Source organism: Chelonia mydas, chromosome 1 (genome assembly GCF_015237465.2).
Source record: "Chelonia mydas isolate rCheMyd1 chromosome 1, rCheMyd1.pri.v2, whole genome shotgun sequence".
In the NCBI taxonomy this organism is placed as follows: Eukaryota; Metazoa; Chordata; order Testudines; family Cheloniidae; genus Chelonia; species Chelonia mydas.
The window spans coordinates 115,324,747-115,351,403 of NC_057849.1; the positions used below are offsets into that span (position 1 = coordinate 115,324,747).

General features: G+C 42.6%; 1 protein-coding gene across 8 annotated transcripts in view; it reads right to left on the bottom strand.

Moving 5' to 3' along the window:
• Positions 1-26,657, bottom strand: part of MAP4K4 (mitogen-activated protein kinase kinase kinase kinase 4) — a 245,918-nt gene that overhangs the window by 40,061 nt on the left and 179,200 nt on the right. For 3 of the 8 annotated variants that reach the window (XM_037898030.2, XM_037898052.2, XM_043536798.1), the window contains 7 exons: positions 20,263-20,424; positions 18,130-18,216; positions 17,327-17,524; positions 4,658-4,819; positions 2,520-2,750; positions 1,528-1,634; positions 660-811 (listed from right to left, as the gene is read on the bottom strand). In XM_037898030.2, the coding sequence (XP_037753958.1) occupies positions 660-811; positions 1,528-1,634; positions 2,520-2,750; positions 4,658-4,819; positions 17,327-17,524; positions 18,130-18,216; positions 20,263-20,424 (1,099 nt within the window). The remainder of the gene's footprint in view (positions 1-659; positions 812-1,527; positions 1,635-2,519; positions 2,751-4,657; positions 4,820-17,326; positions 17,525-18,129; positions 18,217-20,262; positions 20,425-26,657) is intronic. The other 5 variants (XM_037898046.2, XM_037898076.2, XM_037898061.2 and 2 more) reach the window with 3 other exon arrangements.

Below are 26,657 nucleotides of genomic sequence, written 5' to 3' on the forward strand. Positions count from 1 at the left end.
TCAAAAAGCTATAGTGAACCTTTTCTATTTTTGCTGTATGTTTACAGAGGGGGATTGGAACTGCTTTTCAGATATAATTTTTGTAGGTTTTCATTGACACCCTCTCTAACATTAAAAAAAAAACTATCGAGGATTTGATCTCGAGTCAAAAGGAAACATGACATCTTGACATTAGGAAAAAAGAAACCCAAATGCGAAAATAATTAAAATGCTAATGAATCTGGCTCCGGAAAAAAGTGTCTATCCTTGTACTCATGGAGAGAGTTGATGTGCAACGTATGATCAAAAAGTATCCGGGATGCTCACACATATGAAGGAAGTTAGTTCAAAGATCGTATATGAAAAGGAATGGACTCACATTGATGAATAAAACTGTAATTGAGTCTGAATTGGAGAAAGAGGCTAAAACCTATTATTGAAGATTTCTACACATACAACCCCCTCAAAACAAGGGCTATGAAAAGGGGTGGCACATACAGAGGATCAAAACGTCCCAGCCTGATACTCTACATTAAAAATTCCTTTTAAGTGAAGATTCATTGTCCTTCATTTGTATTACTATTATTATTAGCTGTTGCACAATGCAAATACTACAGATTAATCTAGAAATCCTAAAAAAAAAAAGGGTGGGGGGGGGGCGGGGGGAGAAGAGGACTTACATCTCATTCGGAACCGTTCACCAGAGCCACTCTGAGATCCAGGATGGGACCCTGGCTGTGAGCTGGAGTTACTTGAGCCCGAGGAACTGCCGCTGCCTGGTCTCGGCACGAGTTTCTCCACCCTCTCCCATAGCAGACGAGGCTCTATATTGCTATCTCAAGAAAAGTGCATTTGTCAACTTTACTTTCAGATATCGCACTTTAAACTTAAAATCAAGCTTGGTTACTCATCAATATTTTGTTAATGACTGATCAGAAGGAGTGTACTAATCCTTGTGCTTAGGACTTTCTCAGCAATTCACATCCTACACAGCAGCCACACTAGCCATCTTAATACCTGAGGAACCAAACTTTCACTCACAAAAAAGAAATTAAAACAATGCTTAATTGCTTTTTGTGCTTCTTTTTGTTTGAGGACTGGCTATACAACACTACAACATTTGAGAGCTGAAAAGCCTCTGGGTTCCCTTAGGACTAGATCCTGTAGATACTTACTACTGGGCACCATGCTTGCTCCTGGGAAAAGCTTCCGCTGCAACACAAGGGGACCATTTGCAGCAATACGTACAATACCTGATAGCAAGCACTTGCCTGCCTGGGCCCTTTTTTCTAAATGTTAAGACTACTCTGAAAATATTGCAAGACTTACTAAAACAGCCCCTTCAAAGAGGCAGAGGCAAGAAGAAAATTCATTAAGGTTTGTTGAACTATTTAGTGCCAAAGAAACTCAACATTAACTGCTAAGAGAGAATGGGTCCACCTTCCTCCTTCCTTCACGTCCGAGAGATAATGCCACTGATCCTTTCTCTGGCTTCCAACTAACTTTCCTTACAAAACAGGAGAGATAGGGAGATCCAGGCTTACGAACCTCGTGGAGTTTCTTTGCCCTGCTTGATTATTTTGCTGCCCACTGCCCTGCAGTGGAGAATCTCGACGTGATAGGACGGGAGACCTGGACGTTGTTCTCACAGGTACCTTGGGTGAAAAGAGAAACAGTAAAAATTAATGAAGGGAGAAGGGGGAAAAATTAAGAATCTCCTGCCACAGCAAATATATTTTGAACAACATTATTCTAAGCCAAAGTCAGTATAACTGAACAAAATGAAAGAAAACAAAAGAAAAAATGAAGAATCTTTAGCGGGGCTGCTGTTTGGATACTGAAAAGAACTGAAAGTTTAGACTAACATACCTAAATAGCTACCACACAAACATACACGCCCCTTGCCCCCAGACTACGGAGACATTTTAAAAGAATATGGCATTTTGACTGAAGCAAGGGACACACAAAGCAATTTTCTGAAATAGCATGAGGATTAGGAAAATAAAACTCAAAGGAACCAAATGAATGCCTGGTAATGGATCAGCAGGAGACAGAGACTGGTGGGAAGCAAGAACATATTCAGAAGAAGCAAATCCCAAGCAGAAAGGAAAAAATATTGAATGTTTCTTTTTTGTTCAGTTCCATCTAAACTTTAAATAAGTTCATGGTTTACAGCTTGGTTTTCCAACCAGAAATAGAAGAAAATAAACTTTAAGCTATCATGCCAGGGAAGTTTTAAATTCTTTCCTGAATATTGTAATGATTATTTAACTTTGCATAATAAATCACTTCTCTGCAAGAGCTACAGTGTGTAAATATTTGTCATTTTCATCAGAGATTTTGTAATTCATTTTTTTTAACATGTTATCATGGGACAATTGACTAGATATCTACAGTATAAACTCCCTTCAAAAATATGTTCCCCAATAATGGCACTGTTCTGTGGACCCGGCTTTTCCAGTGCGTAAACGATCACACTCTTCAAATTAAAAAAGGAAAAAAAAAAAAAAGCAGCACACTTCTGTCTTTCTACTCCTTACCCTTGGAGGCACCTCGTCACTGTCTGATCTAGCCCAAGCCTTTTGAGTGGGGTCAGGTACCTCCGACTTAGAGTCAGAACTCTGATTTAGCACTTCACTGCGTGAAGGTGGATATGGGTCCTGAGAACGAAGATGGTGATGTGCAAATTTGGGAGAAGGGTCACTGAAGGAATGGGATCGCGAGACAGGGGAAACATTGTTCTTGAGAGATGCCAGATGGGACCACTGTACCTTACAAGAAAACAAAACATAAAACATTCAATGCGCTCTGTACAACTGGCTTTTTTAACAGAATAAAGGCGAGTGGGTGGGGAGAGACAAATTGGTTATGACATAAGGTAAGCGTGAGGTGGAATCAAAAAGCAAGGAAGGTGCCCAGAGAACGTAACAGACTTAGAACACAGCATGTATGCATTTTGGTGAGGTACGCTCTCCAAATACACATACACTAGTAACCAGAAAATAAACAAACATAAGATCTGCACTATGGGCCTGATCCAGAGCCCAATGAAATCAACAGGAGCTTTTCCTCTGGCTTCACTGGACTCTGATCAGGTCTTAGATAGCAGCACCTGTTGGATGGACAATTTGAAAGCAGATATCAAAGTGAAGAAATCCATAAGTTAGGAATACTGCCAAATGTGCAAACCTAAATATATTCTGATTTATATTATAACTAAAGTCTTAAATTTACTAGCCAACACAAAACTTTTGAAGGACGATCATAAAACAAAAGCCTTTATTCCTTTACAGTCATTGCAGTATTTTTCTATATATATTACATACATAATATATATTTATATATTATGTGTGTTATATGTATATTATACACTGTTACATATTATTTATAATGCATATTATACATAAACCATATATCATACTGTACATACAAACACACACACACACACACACAATGGATGCACAGCAGCAACTCCATAGTTAAAGCCCATTAGCAGTTCTATTTGTAAGCCTCAAATTGATGCTCCACCCTATTCCCTTTTCAATTGCGAGCTCAGTAAGCCATTTGTTTGAAAAATGCTTTCTGAAACAGATTAGGAGGAAAACCCTTTCCAGATAAGATCATAACTCTAGGATACATTGTTTTCACCCACTCATTAATCAACAATTAGCATTTAATCTTAGCTTTATGAGAGTGTCTCTATTCGGTTTTATAAGTATATTATTGAATTGTTTTATTACACACAGCTGTGCAAGAGACACATTCATCTGAGTACAAGTCCAAGGCAGGACTACAGAAATACTTGACATGGTTAAGGTTAAAGTAACACACACAAACCCAAGATTGTCAAATACTGCTAGAAGTCTCTCTGACAGCCAGGAAAATCTGAGTTGAGGATGAAATTTTTTCACGATTCCTCCCACTCTCCCTTCTGATCAGATTTTGCAGTTGCCCCAAACATTTGCAATAGTTAGTCACAACAAGGTAAGCAGGGACAGTTTTAGTCATCACTGTCATCAATTATGTATAGACTTATCAAAAGAAAAAAGGCAACATTTTATGTTCTGCATGGATACATAAGTTGCACACCAAGTTTAATTTAATTAATGTATTTAAATTTTATATATAGCCTTTTTGTAAATTTGAGCCTGTATTTATTTGTACATTCATACTCTAAACTCTATAAAATACAGGCTCCCAAAATTTAGAGATTCATTAGGAAACAGAACAATCAAGACAAACATCTGTTCTTGCATCTAGTTAGTTTTCCTACAGGGATGTAAAAGTCAAGCTTGATTATTTCGTTCTTGCACATCATTTCCAGTAATTAAAGGCTGTTTGGCCCACATTATGACCTGTGCAACCTCACTGTTAACTTTGACTGGAATGAAGCCAACCATTCTGCTGGTGCACACCAAGGGACAGAATGCAACTAGCTCTCTTAGGTAGGCTGTCTCTGCTCAAAAGCAAAAAGCAATTAAACCCACATGATCATCACTAAAATAAGCAGGCATGACTCTGAATATATACAGAGAGCAAATCCGTTCAATAAGCCCCTTTGAAAAGTAGTAATACACTTTAAATATGTATTTTTATATGCCAAGATCTTCAAACCTAAAGTTAAGTGAACTGGGGCCTCTAGGTTTCTTCCACCCCTTCCCAGATTTTCTGCTTTTACCTGGGGTTCCATCGGTCTTTGCAGTGCAGGCTGAACAGGCTCTGAGTTTCCATTGGAAAAGGACTCCGATCTTGAAGGCACTGGTGGCTCCAACGCTTTGCCCGTTTGTTTGGACTGTGCTTCAGGGGACCCCTGATTAGTTTTTCTAAATCTATCCTCCACCTAAACCAAAGTTACAGAACGTTAGAAGCAGTAATCAATAAAGTGGAGCATGTAGGAATAACAGAGCAATCACCTCTCTTTCTTTACAAACACCTTTTATGTTTGAAGAAAAATCTTTCCCCAGGTATGTGAAATCCTAAATGAGCAAGAGCAAAACACAGGTAAGTCTAGACTGGAATCCATACCCGGATAAAGGATGGAAGAACTGAGACATGCCTTGACACAATGAAAAACTGTTATACAGCCTTGTCAACCTCAAGAGATCACAATTTTTCAGGTGTAAAAAAAACAAAACAAAACATCAAATCACATTGTTGAGCCTGTCTTGTCTACTCCTCAACTAATGTGAGTGAGATAATTTTAGGTTGGAACATCAGTCTTTAGTGCACACAAAAATGCCTCTCCCTGGCTGTTCGGATGGAGACTGCCCTTATCCTCTCCTCATCCCTAATACAAGGAAACTGCCATCCATTTCCTGGTGGTGTCTTTACTCTCCACTCCTGGTTTATTTCCTTTGATAAAAGGAGGATTGGATGGTACATAGTTTGAGAACCACTGACCTAATTAATGCATCATCATTCACACCTGCACGTAGAACTTGCACACTTTTTAGGGTCGATGAGTTACAGATATATGTATTAAAGAACTTTAAACTTATATCAATCCTTCGGATAACTGATAATGCCACAATGTGTGATTGTTTTAGCCTTTTGCAAGAAGCAACCCTTCCCTGACACTCCTCTCTATCTGACTTCTCTGCCAGAGACCTGCCATCACCCCACCCCGACTCCTCCCTTCCCTCTCCTGTTTCTCCACTGCTACCTCCCCTACCAATTCCTGCCATGCCTCCCCCTGTTGTGGACCCACTTCGAGCCCCCCCTTTTCAAAAAACCCTAAATCTGACTCCTGCTCCCCATCCATCTTTCACAGTGTCTCTGCTGTTCCTCACAGTCTCTGTATCCTGGCCAGCTCCCTGAACCATGCAGTAGCCATCATTCTGCCCTTGGACATGTCTTCAGTCTCACTAAAAAGAGGGGAAATGGCAGCCAACTTTATTAAGGGCAGCCTCACTTTCACATGCAGATAGACTGTAGGGAAATGGTGGCCATCTTGCTGGCTACAGACCCATTGACAGAAATAGGAGTAAATGAAAATTCATGAGTGGGCAGCCTTTCATCATGTTTCCAAGAACACGGCCAAATTGCTAGAGTCATGATACAATCACAAAAGTTGGCAATACAGGTTATAATACTACAATTTACCAGATTTACTGATCAACCCTGTTTTCTTCTCAGCCAGGAAGATAAATGAAAACAAAGCCATTATCTTAAGAACATAAAAAAAATATTTTTCATATAATACTCTGTGATATTAGTTCTTATTAAAAGAAAGAATCTGTGGAAGTTTTTTTTTTACCACATGGATTTACTTCATAGAACTTACTTCTTCCACAAACCAAAATATTTGGACTGCACCTCTCTTCCTGCAAATACAGATCAAATTTGTGCATAAGGCTTCAGTATTTGACGACAGATCTTCTGCCCTCGTCTCAGGTGAGTATTTCCAAAGCTCTATCACAGCATAACAGTCTGATTTGGTAGAATGAACAGAACTGCACCCACCATCTTATCTGTGTGAACTCTACAGATGGGCCCTACGGATAGAGGCTATTGCATCGTAACCTGGAGAACTTATTTTGGGTGACACCAACTGGAAGAGGGGTCAGTCCCAGAAAGGAAATCAGGTGACCAAGTTTCCATTCTCGATCTTTACCTCTCCCTAGTCTGTGACAAGTGGAACCAAGTGGGTACTAAGAAAAAGCTAGTAGGGAGAGAAAGGGAAGACAGATAGATGGGAAATGTTCTTCCGCTTCCCTAAAATTAGAAGTATTAATCTGCTTTGGAATCACTGCCTGGCGTACCTTCCTGCCAAAGGATCTGCTGTAGAGGAACAGAGATCAATCCTGCATTGCTCCATGGAAGTGTTGAGAGGTGACCTGGTAGCAGCTTGTTTGATTTCTTTTGTGGATTTCTGCTCAGAAGGCCACTGTGGTCTTTGGCCACTGCTTTATCTAACTATGCTTCCACAATGAAGGAATTGTTCCATGTCACTGTGGAGCATTTGGACGATTTCAGGCCAGGGCATTTAGGGTGGCAGTAAGTGAATAACCATGTTTCCCTGAATAGGTCAGTTCTATGTTTTTTAAACTGTTCTCCTCACATCCAATATTATTCATGCTTTTTCTTTAAAGTGGTGAAGTTGGGGGAGAAATTAAGGAAGAATGATTTCCTGCGACGTATGGAACAGAGTTTACTTTGGTTACCAGTGACCCTGGAACAATGAGTTACCGTATCCTCCTGGAAAATGCAAGGAGGTTCAAGTCTTCTATGAGCAGAGATTTCAGAGACCCTTCTTGTCAATGTGATTATAACTAGACATCTTTATGGGAAAAAAAAATATACAGGGATTGGTTTGTTAGCACTTGTAGCAATATTGGGCTGTATTAGGAGGAGCATTGCCAGCAGATCGAGGGAAGTGATTATTCCCCTCTGTTCGGCACGGGTGAGGCCACACCTGGAGTATTGTGTCCAATTTTGGTCCCCGCACTACAGAAGGGATGTGGACAAATGGGAGAGAGTCCAGGGGAGGGCAACAAAAATGATTAGAGGGCTGGGACACATGACTTACAAGGAGAGGCTGAGGGAACTCGGGTTATTTAGTCTGCAGAAGAGAAGAGTGAGGGGGGATTTGATAGCAGCCTTCAACTACCTGAAGGGGGGTTCCAAAGAGGATGGAGCGAGGCTATTCTCAGTGGTGGCAGATGACAGAACAAGAAGCAATGGTCTCAAGTTGCAGTGGGGAGGTTTTGGTTGGATATGAGAAAACACTATTTCACTAGGAGGGAATGCACTGGAATGAGTTACCTAGGGAAGCGGTGGAATCTCCATCCTTCGAAGTTTTTAAGGCTCGGCTTGACAAAGCCCTGGCTGGGATGATTTAGTTGGGGATTGGTCCTGCTTTGAGCAGGGGGTTGGACTAGATGACCTCCTGAGGTCTCTTCCAACCCTGATATTCTATGATTCTGTGAGTAGATCTCAGGCAGGAAAGACAAAGCAGCACATTTCCTCAAACCAATAATCAGATGTAAAGAATCTCATCACTTTATGTTAGTGTTTAGTGATGAATCATGAGATGCCATGGTGAAGATGTTAGGCCCAAATCCATAAATGCTGGAAGGTTGTGTTTTCTAGACTTGATCTTCTATCTTGACATCAGTAGGAGAAATCCGTCTGATCCCCTTCGTAGGCCAAGAAAAAGGAAGGCGTGTGTGAGGCTAGAAGAGTCTCTACTGTTTTGAAGGAAAGGAGTACTTGTGGCACCTTAGAGACTAACAAATTTATTTGAGCATAAGCTTTCGTGAGCTACAGCATATCATCCCAACATATTTATGATTTGCTGTTCAACAGTCCAGCTGTTAGGCTCAGGTAGCCTGAACCGGGATGCATTAGTAGGCCAGAGAACAGGAGTTCCTGCCTCCTGTGTAGATGAATGGAGCCTTCTGAGATATCTCCATTACATCCAAGTACCATGGTGCTGTTGGCCATTTTGGAGCGATAAGAATGATTGGGCATACTTCTTTCTGATATTATGAATAATTCTTTCTCGTACAGGGGTTCTCAAACTGGGGGTCATGAGGTTATTACCAGGGGGTCGCGAGCTGTAATCCTCCTTGGACTTCGCTGGAGTGGGGAAGAAACTCCAGCTAGTAGGCATAGAGAGTCAGTGGGCCCCTCTACCACACAAAAAGGAGTACTTGTGGCACCTTAGAGACAAACCAATTTATTTGAGCATAAGCTTTCGTGAGCTACAGCTCGAAAGCTTATGCTCAAATAAATTGGTTAGTCTCTAAGGTGCCACAAGTACTCCTTTTCTTTTTGCGAATACAGACTAACACGGCTGTTACTCTGAAATCTACCACACACACACACACACACACACAAAGAAAGGCCATACTGGGTCAGACCAAAGGTCCATCTAGCCCAGTATCCTGTCTTCCAACAGTGACCAATGCCAGGTGCCCCACAGGGAATGACCAGAACAGGTAATCATCAAGTGATCCTTTCCCTGTTGCTCATTCCCAGCTTCTGGCAAACAGAGGCTAGGGTCACCACCCCTGCCCATCCTGTCGAAAAAGCTATTGATGGACCTATCCTCCGTGAATTTATCTAGTTCTTTTTTTAACCCTATTATAGTCTTGGCCTTCACAACATCCTCTGGCAAGGAGTTCCACAGGTTGACTGTGTGTTATGTGACAAAATACTTCCTTTTGTTTGCTTTGAACCTGCTGCCTATTAATTTCATTTGGTGATCCCTAGTTCTTGTGTTATGAGAATAACACTTCCTTATTTACTTTCTCCACACCAGTCATAATTTTATAGACCTCTTATCATATCCCCCCTTTGTCATCTTTTTTCCAAGCTGAAAAGTCCAGTCTTATTAATCTTTCCTCATATGGCAGATTCTCCATGCCTCTAATCATTTTTGTTGCCCTTTTCTGAACCTTTTCCAATTCCAATATATCTTTTTTGAGATGGGGCAACCACATCAGCATGCAGTATTCAAGATGTGGGCGTACCATGGATTTATATAGAGGCAATATGATATTTTCTGTCGTATTATCTACGTCTTTCTTAATGATTCCCAACATTCTGTTAGCTTTTTTGACTGCCGCTGCACATTCAGTGGATGTTTTCAAAGAACTATCCACTAAGACTCCAAGACCTCTTTCTTGAGTGGTAACAGCTAATTTAGATCCCATCATTTTATAGGTATAGTTGGGATTATGTTTTCCAATGTGCATTACTTTACATTTATCAACATTGAATTTCATCTGCCATTTTGTTGCCCAGTCATCCAGTTTTGAGAGATCCTTTTGTAGCTCTTTGCAGTCTGCCTGGGACTTAACTATCTTGAGTAGTTTTGTATCATCTGCAAATTTTTCCACCTCATTGTTTACCCCTTTTTCCAGATCTCTCTCTCTCTCTCTTTCCCACACACACACAGGCTATAAATATCTTCTTTAAAAAGATAAATACATTGTGAAGCTCCTCAGCGTATCAAATCATAGCTGGGATCCTTCTTTCCCTTCAGCTTACTCCATTTAGCCTGCTCAGACATGATAGGGGACAGGGGAACAAACAAACAGAAAGGGCTAAGTGGTTCTGTCCATGGACAGGACCCCCTGAAATCTCAGTACCTGATGGAAGAAGAAAGTGGGAAGAAAAGATTTTGCCCCAAAATCTGCTTTAAAAAGATGATGCTAATGAATAAGACAAGTGCTCAACTACCACTGTGCTTCCACTCCCACAGGCTCAGAATCTGAGACACAGGCAGAAGGATTGGGCCAAGCCCCAGGGCTTTGCAAACAAGCCTGAATTGCCTCCAGCATAAGCAGGAAGAGAGGCACAGCCCAAATATTTCAGACTACAGGAGAGGACAAGACCTAGAAACACAGCATATGAGGAATCCATATAGTAGCACCTGTGGTAAGTAAAGCGTGTGTTAACCGTATTCCTCTGGTAAAAAGTAGCAATACTTTAACAATGATTAAGGGTAGTGCTAAAGATGTACTGAAAGCTGTTCTATTATTTTCAATGTGCATTTTTGCTCAACATCCCTGAGGGTATTTTTATTCTCCTTCCAGAACATATTTAAGTTGGGGGCCTGAGGTTGCCACATGATATGCACTAATCTACAATTATGAGTACCACTAAGTATCCAGATGAAACGCACTGACTAAAATGGGAGTTGAGAGCACGCAGCACTTCCTAGGATCAGGGCCCGATACTTTCACATCAGTAGCACAGGATGCCATAATGGAATATTTAATTCACTAATGTCACTTTTAAAGCACAGACTTACATTAATGGAAAGAAATAACTAGCAGTACTGGTTAAAGCAATCAGCAATGGTGTGAGCAGGTGGTGTGCAAGCTTCCTCACACAATATACCAATGCTCTTCAATTTACCCAGCCAAAACCTTGCTTTCTCAGTCCTTAAGCAGTTAAAAATAGAGACCACCAACTGTGCCAAGAGGAAGTTACTTACTTTGTGGTAACAGGAGGTTCTTCAAGACATGTGGTTGTTATCTGTATTCCTCCGTGAGTGCACATGTGCTCCATGCATCCGGAGTAGGAGAATTCTTGCAAGCAGTGTCTGTTGGTCCACTCATGAGCCCTTGACTTCTTCACGCTTCCAAGTGAAAGCATAAAGAGTGGCGTGGACCAACTCCAGTTCCTTCTCTACCATGAATCCAGTAAAGATCCGAAGCAGAGGGGAAGGAGGGCAGATAGTGGAATACAGATAGGGACCACACATCTTGAAGAACCTCCAGTTACCACAAGAACTTTCTGTTCTTCTTTGAGTGCTGGTCCCAATGTGTATTCCACTGTGGGTGAGTGACAGGCAGTACTCAAACAGGAGAGGGTGCGAGGATGCTGACGGCAAAGCCACTTGGAGGACTGCTGTCCCAAAGGATGCATCAGAGGAGTTCTGCACTAGAGCATAATGTCTCGCAAACATGTGGCTGGAACGTCACGTAGCTGCCCCTAGTGATGCCAGTGAAGTTGCTTGTGCTTTTGCAGAATGAGTCCTCACTCCATGAGTTGGAGGAAGATGCAACAACTGGTAACAGAGCAGGATACAGACCAAGATGCATTCAGAGATCCTCTGGGAGGATACAACTTGACCTCAGACTTGTTCTGTATAGCACAAAACAATCTAGGTGGTTTTCTCATTGTTTTGTCCTTTGCAGGAGGAAGGTGAGAACTCTTCATATGTAGAAATCTCCTCTCTTCCTCCGATGCATGTGATTTCAGAAAAACACAGGTAAGTGGATGGATTGGTTTACATGAAACTCCAAAACTACTTTGCAGGAGAATTTTGGATGTAGTCATAAAGAGACTTTGTGTATGGTGGATCTGCTATCAGTAATTCAAGCTCACTTACCCTTTTGGCTGAAGTGATGGCCATAAGGAATGCCACTTTCATTGATAAGTGAGACATGGAACATGTAATTAATGGCTCGAAGGGAATCTTAGCAAGACAAGATTTAAGTCCCAATGAGGAGTAGGTTTCCTTACTGGCGGGAAAATTCTGATTAGGCCCTTTAAGAATCTGACAGTCAATGGGTGAGTGAAAATTGAATAACCAGGCTGATGGTGGAAAGTATGCACGGATTGTTGCCAGCTGAACTTGAACAGAACTCAAGGAAAGCCCAGCTGTTATGAGAAAAAGATGATAATCCAAAATGAGGGGAATATCTGCTGACCCACGAGATACACCAAGATGGAAAAATGCTTCCATTTGACAGACTAGCATTTCCTAGCGGAGTCTTTTCTGCTCTTATATAGAAGTGGCTCTCAATAGTTCCAGACTACTGTACCCTGATTTGTCTTGCACACCTCCAAGTTTCACCTCACCTAAAAACTATTTGCTTACAAAATGAAACATAAAAATATAAAAGTGTCACAGCACACTATAGCTGAAAATTTGCTTACTTTCATTTTTACCATATAATTATAAAATAAATCAATTGGAATATAAATATTGCACTTACATTTCAGTGTACACAGAGGTATAAGCAAGTCATTGTCTGTATGAAATTTTAGTTTGTACTAACTTTGCTAGTGCTTTTTATGTAACCTTTTGTAAAACTAGGCAAATATCTAGATGAGTCGATGCACCCCCGGAAGACCTCTGCATACCCCCAGAGCTACACGTACTCCTGGTTGACAATCACTGTTATAAAGGATGGTTTGTACAGCTTCAGAGCAGTAATGTTCTAATGTTGATGCCCATCCATACACCAAGTCTTGAGATGAAACTCTTTGGGGCTGGGATGCTTGACCCTGCCCTTCTCCCAAGTCAAGAGATCAGGAAAGGACTGATTTGAGGAAGAGATGACAGTCGTAAGAAATTTGAGAACCAAAACTTTCTGGGCCAATTGGGGATGATGAGGAGACCCGTGCCCTGTCCTGACAAACTTTCCATAAGACCTGGTAGGAGCAGTAAGGGAGGAGAGGCACAGCACAGATGGTCTGACCAGGGGAGAAGAAAAGCATTGCCTTCAGAGCATAGATCTGGAGCTCACCTGGAACAGTTCATGTTGCATTTCTTGTTCGCCTGAGAGGTGAACAGATCCAAGTTGGGGATCCGCCACTGAGCAAAGATTCTGTTCACTACTGAATCGTGCAATTCCCACTTCTGAGCAATGGCGAAATGCCTGCTGACGGTGCCTGCCAATACATTCTGAGTTACTGGAAGGTAAGATACCGACACATGGTGATTCAACTCCTGATACATCAATTCCATAGGGAGACTGCGTCTACATATAAGGGTGGATCTCACCCTTCCATGTTTGTTGATGTAAAAGACGGAGGTCATATAGTCTGATACTATGAGGACATGGTGGGACTGGATAAATTGCAGAAAAACTTCACAAGCTTTTTGGACTGCCTAGAGTTCCGGAAGGTTGACGTGCATCCTGTCCTCTTGAGGTGCCCAAGTACCCTGTGGGATCCCTAGCCTGAAAGGGAGAAGTGTCTGTTATGATCACCTTGTCCGGCGAGGCTGCTGGGAAGGGGACACCCACACATCTCTGATGTAGTGGAAAGATCCCCATCGGGTAAGGCGTTACTCTGGAAGGAATTGTAACCAGGATAGTCATGCTGTGATTGGTTGGTGAATACATGGCCTGGAGCCATGCCTGAAAGCAACATAGATGGAGGCTGGCAAATGGGATAACATAAGCGCATGAAACCATGTGCCCCAGGAGAGAAAGAAAAGTTCTGACTGGAGCATAAGGGTTATGCATAACCTGATCTATCAAAGTACTCATGGTGCAAAACCTGTCCCTTGGTGGATAAGCTCTTGCAATGAGTGAATCTAGGGAGGCCCCGATGAAATCTACAGTCTGTGTCATTCTGAAGATAGACTATTTCAAGTTCAGCCAGACTTCTAGGGAAGAAAGTAGTTGAAGCCATTAATGAGGTTGATTCCTAGGCTTCCTGATGTGTCCTGGCAATGAGAAGACAATCATTGAGATAGGTAAGACAGTGAAGCCGTTCCATTTGAAATGAGCTGCTACTACCAGAAAGACATTGGTGAAGGTCCTGGGGGCAATGGTGAGGCTGAATGGGAGAACCCTGTACTGGAAGTTGTTGGGACCCTGCCTGTGGGCGGGGTGAATATCCATTGAAAGTAAGTGTCCTTCATATTGAGAGATGTAGACCAAAAGTCTTCTTCTAAGGATGGGATTACTGATACCAGAGTGACTATGTGAAATTTCATCTTGCGAATAAAGCCGTTGAGACTGCAGAGATCCAGGACAAGTCTCCAACCTCCCTTATTTTTGGGAACTAGAAATATGTACAGCAAAAAAGTTTCCCTTGGTGTCGAAGTATGTGCTCTATTGCTCTTTGCTGGAGGAGGGATTCCACCCCCTGCTGGAGAATCTACCTCAGAGAATGGTCCCAGAAGGAGGACAGGGATGGGGCTTTTGGAAAGGTATGGAAGTAAACTTGATCACGTAGCTGGATTGGATGATATCTAATACCTACTTGCCTGTTGTCATGGCACTCAGGTTTTGAAAATAAAAGTGCTAAATGACCCCCAAAGGGTTTGTGAGGATTTAATTACTAGTGGCATTATTAATGGTTTGCAGCTCTTGAACTCCTGTCAAAAATATCTTTTCACGGGGGGGGGTTGAGATTGAGACGGTGCTATAGACATGGCATTTTCAGGAAAATGAGTCTTCTGTACTCTGTCTCTCACAAGGAGGGTCATAAGATTGCTGGGGATAAAACTGTTGAAATGGCAGTCTAGGTCTGTAAGGCTGAAAGTGATAACTTCCTTTTGGGGCAGGTGTATATATGCCCTGGAAGCACAGGGTGGCCCTGAAGTCTTTTAAAGTATGTAAGGACTCATCCATCTTCTCATTGAAAAGTTGGGCTTCATCAAAAGGGTAAACTCTCCATGGTGTTTTGGACCTCCCTGGGAAATCCCGAAGCACGTAGCCATGATTCACGGTGCATCACTGCCATTGACATCGACCCACATGATGTATCCGCTGCATCAACCATGGATTAAAGTGTGGTTCTGGCCACCAGCTTATATCCTTTAATGAGAGCCTGGAAGTAAGCTCTGTCTTGCTTTGGTAGTTTGTCTACTAAGTCTGTGAATTTGGAATCATTCAGATAGTTATCCTTAGTCAACAGTGACTGATCATTCGCAATATGAAATTGAAGGCTAGAAAAAGGCTGGTTTCTTCCCAACAAGACATTTAGCCTCCTTGTCAGAAGGAGTAGATTTAAGATGATGTTATCTAGATGCCTCTGTGGCAGCCTGTACAACCAGAGAGCTCAGTGCAGGGTGGGTAAAGAGAAATTCCACTCCTTTAGCTGGAATGAAATAGTGTTTCTCTGTCCTCTTGCGGGTAGCGACGTATGTGGCTGATGTATGCCAGACTGCTCTAGCAGCTTCCAGACTAGCTTCATTAACTGGAGCTGCTATTTGACTGGATCTGGTGGTTTGCAGGATATCCCAGAGTTTGTGTTGAGGGTCCTGAACCTCCTTGAGGAAGATCTGGAGTTCCCCTACCACCCTTTGCAATAAATCCTGAACTATTTATGATCATCTGGAGGGGATGGAGATGCTTCATCAGGAGTTGAAGAAGACAATCTTGTTGGTACTGGCAGAACTGGTCCAGGGGGTCAGGAGGAAACTGACTTTTCCCTCAGAGTGGAATGGTGGAGTGACTCAATGGCATAAAACATGGGCTCTGTATTTCTGGCATACGGGTCCCAGGTTCCCCAGTATGGCCAGTACACTGGGTTAGGAGGGGGTTTTGGGGGTCCCCATAACATGGGGCAAATGTCAAGATAGAGGTTGGTACAAGGAGGCTCTGGATCTCCTGTCTGGATTAACATGTCTCAGAGGAGAAGATGATAGCTCCTCTGGTGGTTCAGATTTTCACAAAGAAGAGAAGAAAGGCTCTGGATCCAATGGAGATACAAACGGTTCCGATAGAGGAAAGGCCCAGCTGGCAGATGGAAGAGGGCATAGGCTTCTCTCAACAGTAACCTCTCCTGAGAGAAGGTCCTGATGATGGGGGGAACTGAAGCTCGGGAAGAGCAAAGACGTCTTCTGGTGTAGTATAAGACTCTGACCTCCCTAGAGCAAGGGGTAGGATCCACTCGTGCCAAAGAGGGCAGAGGAGGGAGGCTCCGTGTGGCCAGAGTGAGAGACAGTGATGGCACCGCCAGCAAGAGCCCTTAGGGGTTGAACAAGCAGATTTGCTCAATTTAGGCAGAGCTGTGTTGGACGTCTTCGAAGCAGACGTTGAGGGAGACCTGCTCTTATGCTTCTGTGAGCATTCTTTGCCTTCCCAACAAGGCCACAACAGGGCGTCTGTGGGTATGGATTACCATGCAACAGAGTTGGACCTCATGATGGGAGGCACATTCCATGTTGATTCAGGCAATGTACCAGGAGTCCCTCAGCCTGAGTCCAACTGTGACCGCACGGCTTTCTTCATGGCATAATCCAATACCTGTAATGGGGTGGGAGGCAGGGAATCTATCTCACTAGGAAAAAAAAAACTGGTAAAATCTATAAAAACTATTAAAAACTTACTAACTGTAAGGAACTATACACAAAAGGCACTAAGGCAATCTTTGAAATATTTACAGATTGAAGTTCAAATGAGAGCTGCAGACACTGGAGGTTCCAACCAAGGTCATGCAGTGGTAAGAAGGAACTGAAGAGGCAGTCGGTCTGCTCCACTCTTTATTCCTTCAGTTGGAAGCACAAGGAAGGCCAGGCCACATGCGCAGACCAGCAGACACTACTTGCAAGAATTCTATAATTTCAGCTGCAGGGAGTGCATGTGCACCCACAGTGACATACACAGAGGGACCAGCACTTGAAGTAGTGCTGCTTGTGATAAAAATACATGTCCACTACAAAGTAGGTGAAACTACTGTGATTTAACAAACTTGAAACCAATTCTCACCACTGCTCTCGTTGAGAGCTTTTCCTTCCACCCTTTATATGTCAGCCTCCCTGGGCCTCAGAGCCTGGGGATCTAGCCTGAGCCAGAACATCTGCTCTGCTCATTTTAGCTCTGCAGCACGAGCCTGGGTCAGTTGACCCGGGATCTGAGACTCGCTGCCGTGGGATTTTGCTTTGTTTTGTTCTGCACAGATGTACCTTAAGTGACTTAAAAACCTAATTCCAATTTTCAAAAGTGATTTAGGCTTCTAAGTTCCACAGTGAGCCTCAGAGGAGCCTAAGTCACCTCTGAAATGACTACCCAACATCTCATTTTGGTACTTTGGCTTCCAATTCTTTTGAGCCCTGTTATAACAGAATCATAGCTGTCAAGATGTTTGATCACTGAGCACAGACGAGCACATAACGGGAATAATATAAGAGAACAAAAGTTACCTCACGTGCTCTTTCAGTAGGTTCATAATGGGATTTAGGCTCAGGGATATGATAGCTTTGTTTATTCCTTTCTTGTTGCTGCTGCTGCTGCCGCCTGTGATCATGCTGCAGTGACAGGAGATACGCTTGCTCCTGTTGCAACTGGCGCTGGAGTCTCTCTGCTTGTCGATGCTCCTCCATCTCTCGCCATCTGTATTCCTTTGAGAAAAAGTGTGAGTAATTCAAGACGTGACACAGAACTTATGGAAGATATTTCCCTCTCCATCCCATTAACAAAAACTCATTTTTTTCCCCTTAAGTGTAAGGTATAGAGAACTAAGCTGGACCAAAATGGCACATAGGTTTCCTGCTGGGAAAGTTGAGAGTGTTTCGCTATCCTTGACGGAACTGGAGAGCTACAGCAAAATGTATTTTAATAAATCCACTATAATGTTCAAAAAACAGTGATTTGGAACAACACTAGGCCATTGTATCCTGGGGTTAATTTACATATCATGTGTTTTTGATCTGCAGCATAAGCCCTCTAGTTCTTCACTGAATGCCAAGGTCTGTTCAAAAACTTGACCACCAAACCAAAACTGTTCAACTTTAACGTAAATCCTCCTCTTACTGCACAGAAAGCAGTATGACCATACAGTCCTTCTCATATGTGCCTGTCAGCCCACTACGCTAGCATAAATGGCCCTTTAATCAAGCTCCAATGTTCATACAGTAGGTGCAGCTGTGTCCGACTAAGGGAAGCCTAGGACTGGCCAGATGAATGAATCCTATAGCTACTGAACAAAACAGATACAGTGCGTTACCAGTAACATGGCCTGCTCCTGGAGCAGCTGCTGCTGAAGAATTTCCAAGTGCCGCTGCTCCTCTTCTAGCTGTCGCCTGATATACTCCTGTCACATAGAAATTACCCAGCAATAAATTTATTCAAAAGGAATGCATCAGAACCACCTGAGTGGAACACCACAAGCTACTTTCCCAGTCATCTTTAGTAATAAATTCCCTTAGTGCTGGATTAATGCCTAGAGAACAATTTAGAAAACCCTATAATCTAAAATTCTTAGTTGGCTGATGTATCCTGTTCGGACTATTGTAATATTCAGGGCATGGGCCATAGCTCGTTTATGTATTTTTGAGAGTGGTTTCAAAAAAAGCAAATGCACTTAAGAAAAGTTTTGAGAGTTAAACACAGCAAGTCTTACTCAATCCAGCCAACACAAATCACATGCAAGTTTTATTTTAAATTAGTTTTTCACGCTTGTGTGATGAACAGTTAGCAACAGCAAGAGCCAGGCTTAGTATAGGCAGACCCTTGTGCAAGCTTCCCCACGGGGGCCCTGCCAAATGCAGTTGACACCTGACCTGCCATCTCCCATACTAGCCCAATCAGAAGCCTCTCCTAAGCAGACACTGCCAATCTTGCTGAATTATGCGATGGTTATGACACAAACAAACATCCACTAGGAAACAGATTTTAGACCAAACAAACTCACTTTCTCTTGTGACCTAGCCATAGTTAAACCTACATCGAGAGGTCAAAAGCGAATATGTTGACCCACTATGTCACCAGGCCCCCTATACCAACCCTAACTATGAAGCACCCTATCCAAGCAGATAACATCCTATCATGCAAGTAATGAAAGTATGTAATATATGCATGCGTGCAACATATATATATACACACACACACGTACAGTGTATGCATAAAGAAATTAATGGGTCAGTGCTATGGAGACAGGAGCTACAGAAAAGTCTAATGACAGATCAATGATGTACACCAGCTTATCACAGGAACCCTGGCAAGTCCACAGGTCAGGTTAAGAAAAATAAAGAAGAAATGTGTTACATTTCTTTAAAATATGTAGCGGCACAATTTGACTCTTCCAGTTAATGATTGCCATCATTGCCACTGCATTTTTGTGATTTCATAATTAGCATCTAAACATTTTAAGTTGCTACTTGGGATAAAAGGCATCTGCCTAAAAGCAAATTACGCTTCTTTCATTCATCCCAGTAGGCTCAAATTATTATTTTGTGCCCCATCACTCCCAAATGTCTTAAAAACAAAAACAAAAAGTCCATTGCATTCAGAAGGGCAACAGTCCATAACATAAAGGTACCACACCTTTAAGTAGATGTTAGATATTTCTGGCCAAATCCTGCTCCCACTGAAGTTACTGGGAATTTTGGCCTTGATATCTGTGGAAGCACGATTGGGCCCTTCATTTGGAATGAATATTTAAAGAGTACAAAAAGTAATTACCCTGATTAAAGTTTATAACGGGTTTTTAAGTGTGCAGGTTTCATGCATAATTTCCACAGCTCAGTGACACACAGTTTGAAAGACCTCACTTATACTTTAAACATTAAGAACACATTTACAGTACATAAGATATTCTAAACGTTGTCTGTATTGGCATACACGACTGTGGATTTCCCCCGCATTCCCAACACAGAAAAGGAAAATACGGTACAACTCAAATTAATATAGCGTTACGGGTTCATTTTTCAACTCAGCATATTCAGAGTTATAACTAAGCCTTTGATTTAACTCATCCAACATGCCAAAGCATTACAAATAATATGTCTATCTTCCTCTGAGGTCTTCTGGACCTGGCTGATCCTGTGAGAGCTACTGTTCAACAAGGAGAATCAAGAACCAGTTTTCAGTATTTGTTCAGATTCCATCTTCAGAGGATTTTAGTCAAATGCTGGGTGTAAATTTAGTTTAGAGCCATCTGTGGGTGTCATTTAAGACTTCACTTTGCAAGCAACATGAACGTTACTTTATATCCCCGTAGAGCTTTATGTTCTACTTTTCTGTGTTTTTTGTCAAGGACAACAAAGAGGTCGGCTGGACTTTTCGGTGTTGGTTCTTTTATATTGAACTAATTTTTAAAAAATAGAACAAACCTAATGCACTTGTATCATGGACTCACCTGCTCTCTCTCCACTCTCCTTTTCTCTTCCTCTGCTCTCCTCCTCTCTTCCTCTTCCTTACGCCTCCTCTCCATTTCTTCTAGCCGTCTTTTCTCCTCCTGTTCTCTTCGCCTCTGCTCACGCTCTTGTTGCCTTCGAGCTTCCCGTTCTCTTCTTTGTTGCTAGAGCAAGGGGAAAAAATGAAATGTTACTTTTATGGTTACCAAAGAGAGAAAGTTGGGGTTGATTTCTACTGGAAGGCTGGTAAGTAAAGTATGTAGGCCCCAGCAACTAACAAAGGAGTGTGCAGTAAACTATTCCATACATAAGAAGCAAGTATCCTGACATGGTCAGTTATACTCTTGAGCTTCTTCACAAGGCTGCACATAACGTTTTCCCAAACACTAAGAGGTTCACTGCTGCTGCTGCCCCAAGACCAGATGTAAAGCTCAAACTGAAGCATCTTTGAAGAAAGAACGCAGCGAGGTAGTAACATGCTATCAGTCACCTTCTGAATTCCATCAGCCTTTCCCATTATCCAAATATTGCCAAAAAAAGAAAATGAAATGAAATCATCACTTTCTGGATCACTTGCAGCAAAAATAACAATCTTATGAATACTTTATAAGCTTTTTAGTCAACATGATATGTCCTATGCGAAGAATTTATCTGCTGGTGCAACAACCCAACTGATGAAAAGGTGCCATACATTAATTCACTGGCAAAAAAATTTGTTAGTGAAGAACTGAGGTTGCCTAGAAGTGCCTCACCTTTCCAGAACATAAAATGCACCTATTTTTAAACCTCTGAAAATCAAGAAACACAGGTTTACATCTTTATGGTCGCATAGATAAGCTTCCAAACACGAATCAAATGTAAGCTGGTGCAGTGATGTCTGCCTGAGTCTGCAGAGAGCCCTGAACAATAGCTCTGAGAGGTGTGAACTGATAGATTCATGTCCATATAGCACAAACTTAGTAAGCAAGACTGATATTTATGCTTCAGTCTAACTGCTGATAATTGTAGCAGAACCGTCCAGCTAATCTTCCTACTTCAAAATCTTAAATTGCCTCCCACGCGTCCTCAAGTGCCAAGAGACCCAGCTGTCTCCGGCTTAGCTGCCAAAACCTATTTCCCCTGACAATTTCTACAACATGCTTACAGGCTTCTAATACAGAATTCTACAACTTGTTGAGAATAAAATGTAGAAGCCATGTAACAAGAGATAACTATAATGATTATTCTTTTTCACATTTAATTAAATAAAAATTCAGTTTTTTAGTTTATCTGAAGCTGCCACAGAATCATGTCTGCTGAGCCAGAGTGCCACAGTAAGCAGGGGCCTTACCAGAGAATTTAGTCAAACCTGTGATGGAGTTCACATGGTCATGGCTATAGGTGCTCTCTCTGTAACTGTGCACACTGAAGCACTAAAGGCCATGCTTCACTCCCCTCCCTTCCTGCACCTGCTGCTTGCTTTGCTAAGTACACACACAACTTGACTGCTCAAGTAAAAATGCAACTGCTTTTTCCTTCCCACTGGGATCAACACTTTGCCCCAGGTGTAGAGGAGAGTGGTTGAGAGGAAGGTGACTAACGCAGTTTAAGGCTCAGAAATACATAGCTAATGCTCTGCGCTTCCAGTGCTTCTTGACTAGTAGCGCTTCTGGAAGCTATGCAGCTTTCTTAGAGATATTTGTTCACATACACCCACACCACATCTATTGGCAGCATTCGTGCTTTTCTTTAGAGTCACCTGGGGTTCACCACCACCTTTCTTCTCTTCCAATTTCATTAGACATAATTATGCCCTTTTCTCCAGTATGTATTTTACAAGTCTCTACACACACGACCTTTGCACTTTTTCCTCTAAGTAGGAACCTAGATTTTGCTGATCTGAACAACTTCTCTTCAATGAGTAGAGATACAAAAATAGTAAAGGCAGCTCAGGAAAACAGTGGTGTTCTTAGGTTTTACTACTTGTTTTTTAAAGCACATTGAAAAGGGTTAAGTGGGCTCTTTTGTTTCAGAATCTACACATCTCTTGTCAAACAAATTCTGTATTTAAGTGAAAACATTCAGGTGCCTCTTGGCTAATCAAATCTCACAGGCTCTAAGTTTTGAAGCAGAACAGTTTGGTTGCCCAGAGAATGCAAGAGGCAACAAACTGTGATTAGTTAAGATGCATGTTTATTAACTCTAACTCATCTTATACACAATTGCTCTACCACTTCTTAAACATAATTTTTTCAAAGAAAATAATTCTAGGCTTAAGAAAACCTCTTGACCCCAAAAAGCAAAGGCAAAAATACTTTCTGTATACAAATAGTCATCATGGGTCAACATTTTTTTCTAGGTTTCAGAGTAGCAGCCGTGTTAGTCTGTATTCGCAAAAAGAAAAGGAAGACTTGTGGCACCTTAAAGACTAACAAATTTATTTGAGCATAAGCTTTCATGAGCGACAGTGGGGCTGGGTGAGGACATGGAGTGAAGTGCAGATGTGGTTGTCTGGCTCACTGCCCCCCAGAATGGACCCAGCTGAGGGGTCCTGTTCTCTGCACCTACAAGCTCTGTGTTAGACCATGTTCCTGTCGTCTAATAAACCTTCTGTTTTACTGGCTGGCTGAGAGTCACGTCTGACTGCGAAGCTGGGGTGCAGGACCCTCTGGCTTCCCCAGGACCCCGCCTGGGTGGACTCACTGTGGGAAGCGCACGGAGGGGCAGAGGAACTGAATGCATCCGATGAAGTGAGCTGTAGCTTACAAAAGCTTATGCTCAAATAAATTTGTTAGTCTCTAAAGGTGCCACAAGTACTCCTTTTCATTTTTTTCTAGTTATTGCTGCGGGGCCAGTAATAAATAAACAAACTGCACCGGTTTGCTGCAGTATCTATATCCCTAACAGGTCATGATAACAGATCTTAAAATTATATTATTCAGATTACTTTCTTGCTATCCTCCTCCCCCATTTTAACTCGAGCTGTTCTCAAAATACTGACAGCTAAAAATCAAGTCAGAGATAGAGACCTATGCTTGCTCTACCTAAAACAAATACTTTACACCAGCTATCAAAGTATATAAATCATTGATATGCAATTCAATGGCTCATGAGCCACACAGCTGCTTGGTTAGTGTCACTAATAAGCTTGGAGAAAGAACGAACGAACGAACATGAGAATAATTCAGTTCTAAGGTCCATCTTCATGACATACCCATGCTAGAAATCGAATTGGTATACCATTGGGAAGACGAGAATCCCAGCATGTGTTTCTCATCTTCATGGTTCACGAGATATTGCACCTTCAATCTGACACCAGTCTCTCTGCCTAACAGTATTTATTGACACGATACAGGACATATTGCAAATCTTGGACCAGGGTCTTTCATTCCTTGGAAGATGGACACAGTTTGCGTCAAAAGAAAAGGAGTACTTGTGGCACCTTAGAGACTAACCAATTTATTTGAGCATAAGCTTTCGTGAGCTACAGCTCACTTCATCGGATGCATACCGTGGAAACTGCAGAAGACATTATATACACAGAGACCATGAAACAATACCTCCTCCCACCCCACTCTCCTGCTGCTAATAGCTTATCTAAAGTGATCACTCTCCTTATAATGTGCATGATAATCAAGGTGGGCCATTGCCAGCACAAATCCAGGTTCTCTCACCCCCCCACCCTCCCAACACACACACACAAACTCACTCTCCTGATGGTAATAGCTCATCCAAACTGACCACTCTCCTTACAATGTGTATGACAATCAAGGTGGGCCATTTCCAGCATAAATCCAAGTTTAACCAGAACGTCGGGGGGGGGGGGGGGGGGGGAGGAAAAAACAAGGGGAAATAGGCTACCTTGCATAATGACTTAGCCACTCCCAGTCTCTATTTAAGCCTAAATTAATAGTATCCAATTTGCAAATGAATTCCAATTCAGCAGTTTCTCGCTGGAGTCTGGATTTGAAGTTTTTTTGTTGTAAGATAGCGACCTTCATGTCTGTTATTGCGTGACCAGAGAGATTGAAGTGTTCTCCGACTGGTTTTTGAATGTTATAATTCTTGACATCTGATTTGTGTCCATTTATTCTTCTACGTAGAGACTGTCCAGTTTGACCAATGTACATGGCAAAGGGGCATTGCTGGCACATGATGGCATATATCACATTGGTGGATGTGCAGGTGAACGAGCCTCTGATAGTGTGGTTGATGTGGTTAGGCCCTGTGATGATGTCCCCTGAATAGATATGTGGGCACAGTTGGCAACGGGCTTTGTTGCAAGGATAAGTTCCTGGGTTAGTGGGTCTGTTGTGTGGTATGTGGTTGTTGGTGAGTATTTGCTTCAGGTTGGGGGGCTGTCTGTAGGCAAGGACTGGCCTGTCTCCCAAGATTTGTGAGAGTGCCGTGCAGAACACAATGCCATCCACAGCCTCAGAAACAACTCTGACATCATAATCAAAAAGGCTGACAAAGGAGGTGCTGTTGTCATCATGAATAGGTTGGAATATGAACAAGAGGCTGCTCGGCAGCTCTCCAACACCACTTTCTACAAGCCATTACCCTATGATCCCACTGGGAGTTACCAAAAGCAACTACAGCATTTGCTCAAGAAACTTCCTGAAAAAGCACAAGATCAAATCCGCACAGACACACCCCTGGAACCCCAACCTGGGATATTCTACCTACTACCCAAGATCCATAAACCTGGAAATCCTGGGCGCCCCATCATCTCAGGCATTGGCACCCTGACAGCAGGATTGTCTGGCTATGTAGACTCCCTCCTCAGGCCCTACGCTACCAGCACTCCCAGCTACCTTCGAGACACCACTGACTTCCTGAGGAAACTACAATCCATCGGTGATCTTCCTGCTAACACCATCCTGGCCACTATGGATGTAGAAGCCCTCTACACCAACATTCCACACAAAGATGGACAACAAGCCGTCAGAAACAGTATCCCCGATAATGTCACGGCTAACCTGGTGGCTGAACTTTGTGACTTTGTCCTTACCCATAACTATTTTACATTTGGGGACAATGTATACCTTCAGATCAGCGGCACTGCTATGGGTACCCGCATGGCCGCACAGTATGCCAACATTTTTATGGCTGATTTAGAGCAACGCTTCCTCAGCTCTCGTCCCCTAAAGCCCCTACTCTACTTGCACTATATTGATGACATCTTCATCATCTGGACCCATGGAAAAGAAGCCCTTGAGGAATTCCACCATGATTTCAACAATTTCCATTCCACCATCAACCTCAGCCTGGTCCAGTCCACACAAGAGATCCACTTCCTGGACACTACAGTGCTAATAAACAATGGTCACATAAACACCACCCTCTACCGGAAACCTACTGATCGCTATTCCTACCTACATGCCTCCAGCTTTCACCCTGACCACACCACACGATCCATCGTCTACAGCCAAGCTCTGCGATACAACCGCATTTGCTCCAACCCCTCAGACAGAGACAAACACCTACAAGATCTCTATCAAGCATTCTTACAACTACAATACCCACCTGCGGAAGTGAAGAAACAGATTGACAGAGCCAGAAGAGTTCCCAGAAGTCACCTACTACAGGACAGGCCTAACAAAGAAAATAACAGAACGCCACTAGCCGTCACCTTCAGCCCCCAACTAAAACCCCTCCAACGCATTATTAAGGATCTACAACCTACCCTGAAGGATGACCCAACACTCTCACAAATCTTGGGAGACAGTCCTTGCCTACAGACAGCCCCCCAACCTGAAGCAAATACTCACCAACAACCACATACCACACAACAGAACCACTAACCCAGGAACCTATCCTTGCAACAAAGCCCGTTGCCAACTGTGCCCACATATCTATTCAGGGGACATCATCACAGGGCCTACCCACATCAACCACACTATCAGAGGCTCGTTCACCTGCACATCCACCAATGTGATATATGCCATCATGTGCCAGCAATGCCCCCCTGCCATGTACATTGGTCAAACTGGACAGTCTCTACGTAAAAGAAGAAATGGACACAAATCAGATGTCAAGAATTATAACATTCAAAAACCAGTCGGAGAACACTTCAATCTCTCTGGTCACGCAATAACAGACATGAAGGTCGCTATCTTACAACAAAAAAACTTCAAATCCAGAGTCCAGCGAGAAACTGCTGAATTGGAATTCATTTGCAAATTGGATACTATTAATTTAGGCTTAAATAGAGACTGGGAGTGGCTAAGTCATTATGCAAGGTAGCCTATTTCCCCTTGTTTTTTCCTACCCTCCCCCCCGAGACGTTCTGGTTAAACTTGGATTTATGCTGGAAATGGCCCACCTTGATTGTCATACACATTGTAAGGAGAGTGGTCAGTTTGGATGAGCTATTACCATCAGGAGAGTGAGTTTGTGTGTGTGTGTTGGGAGG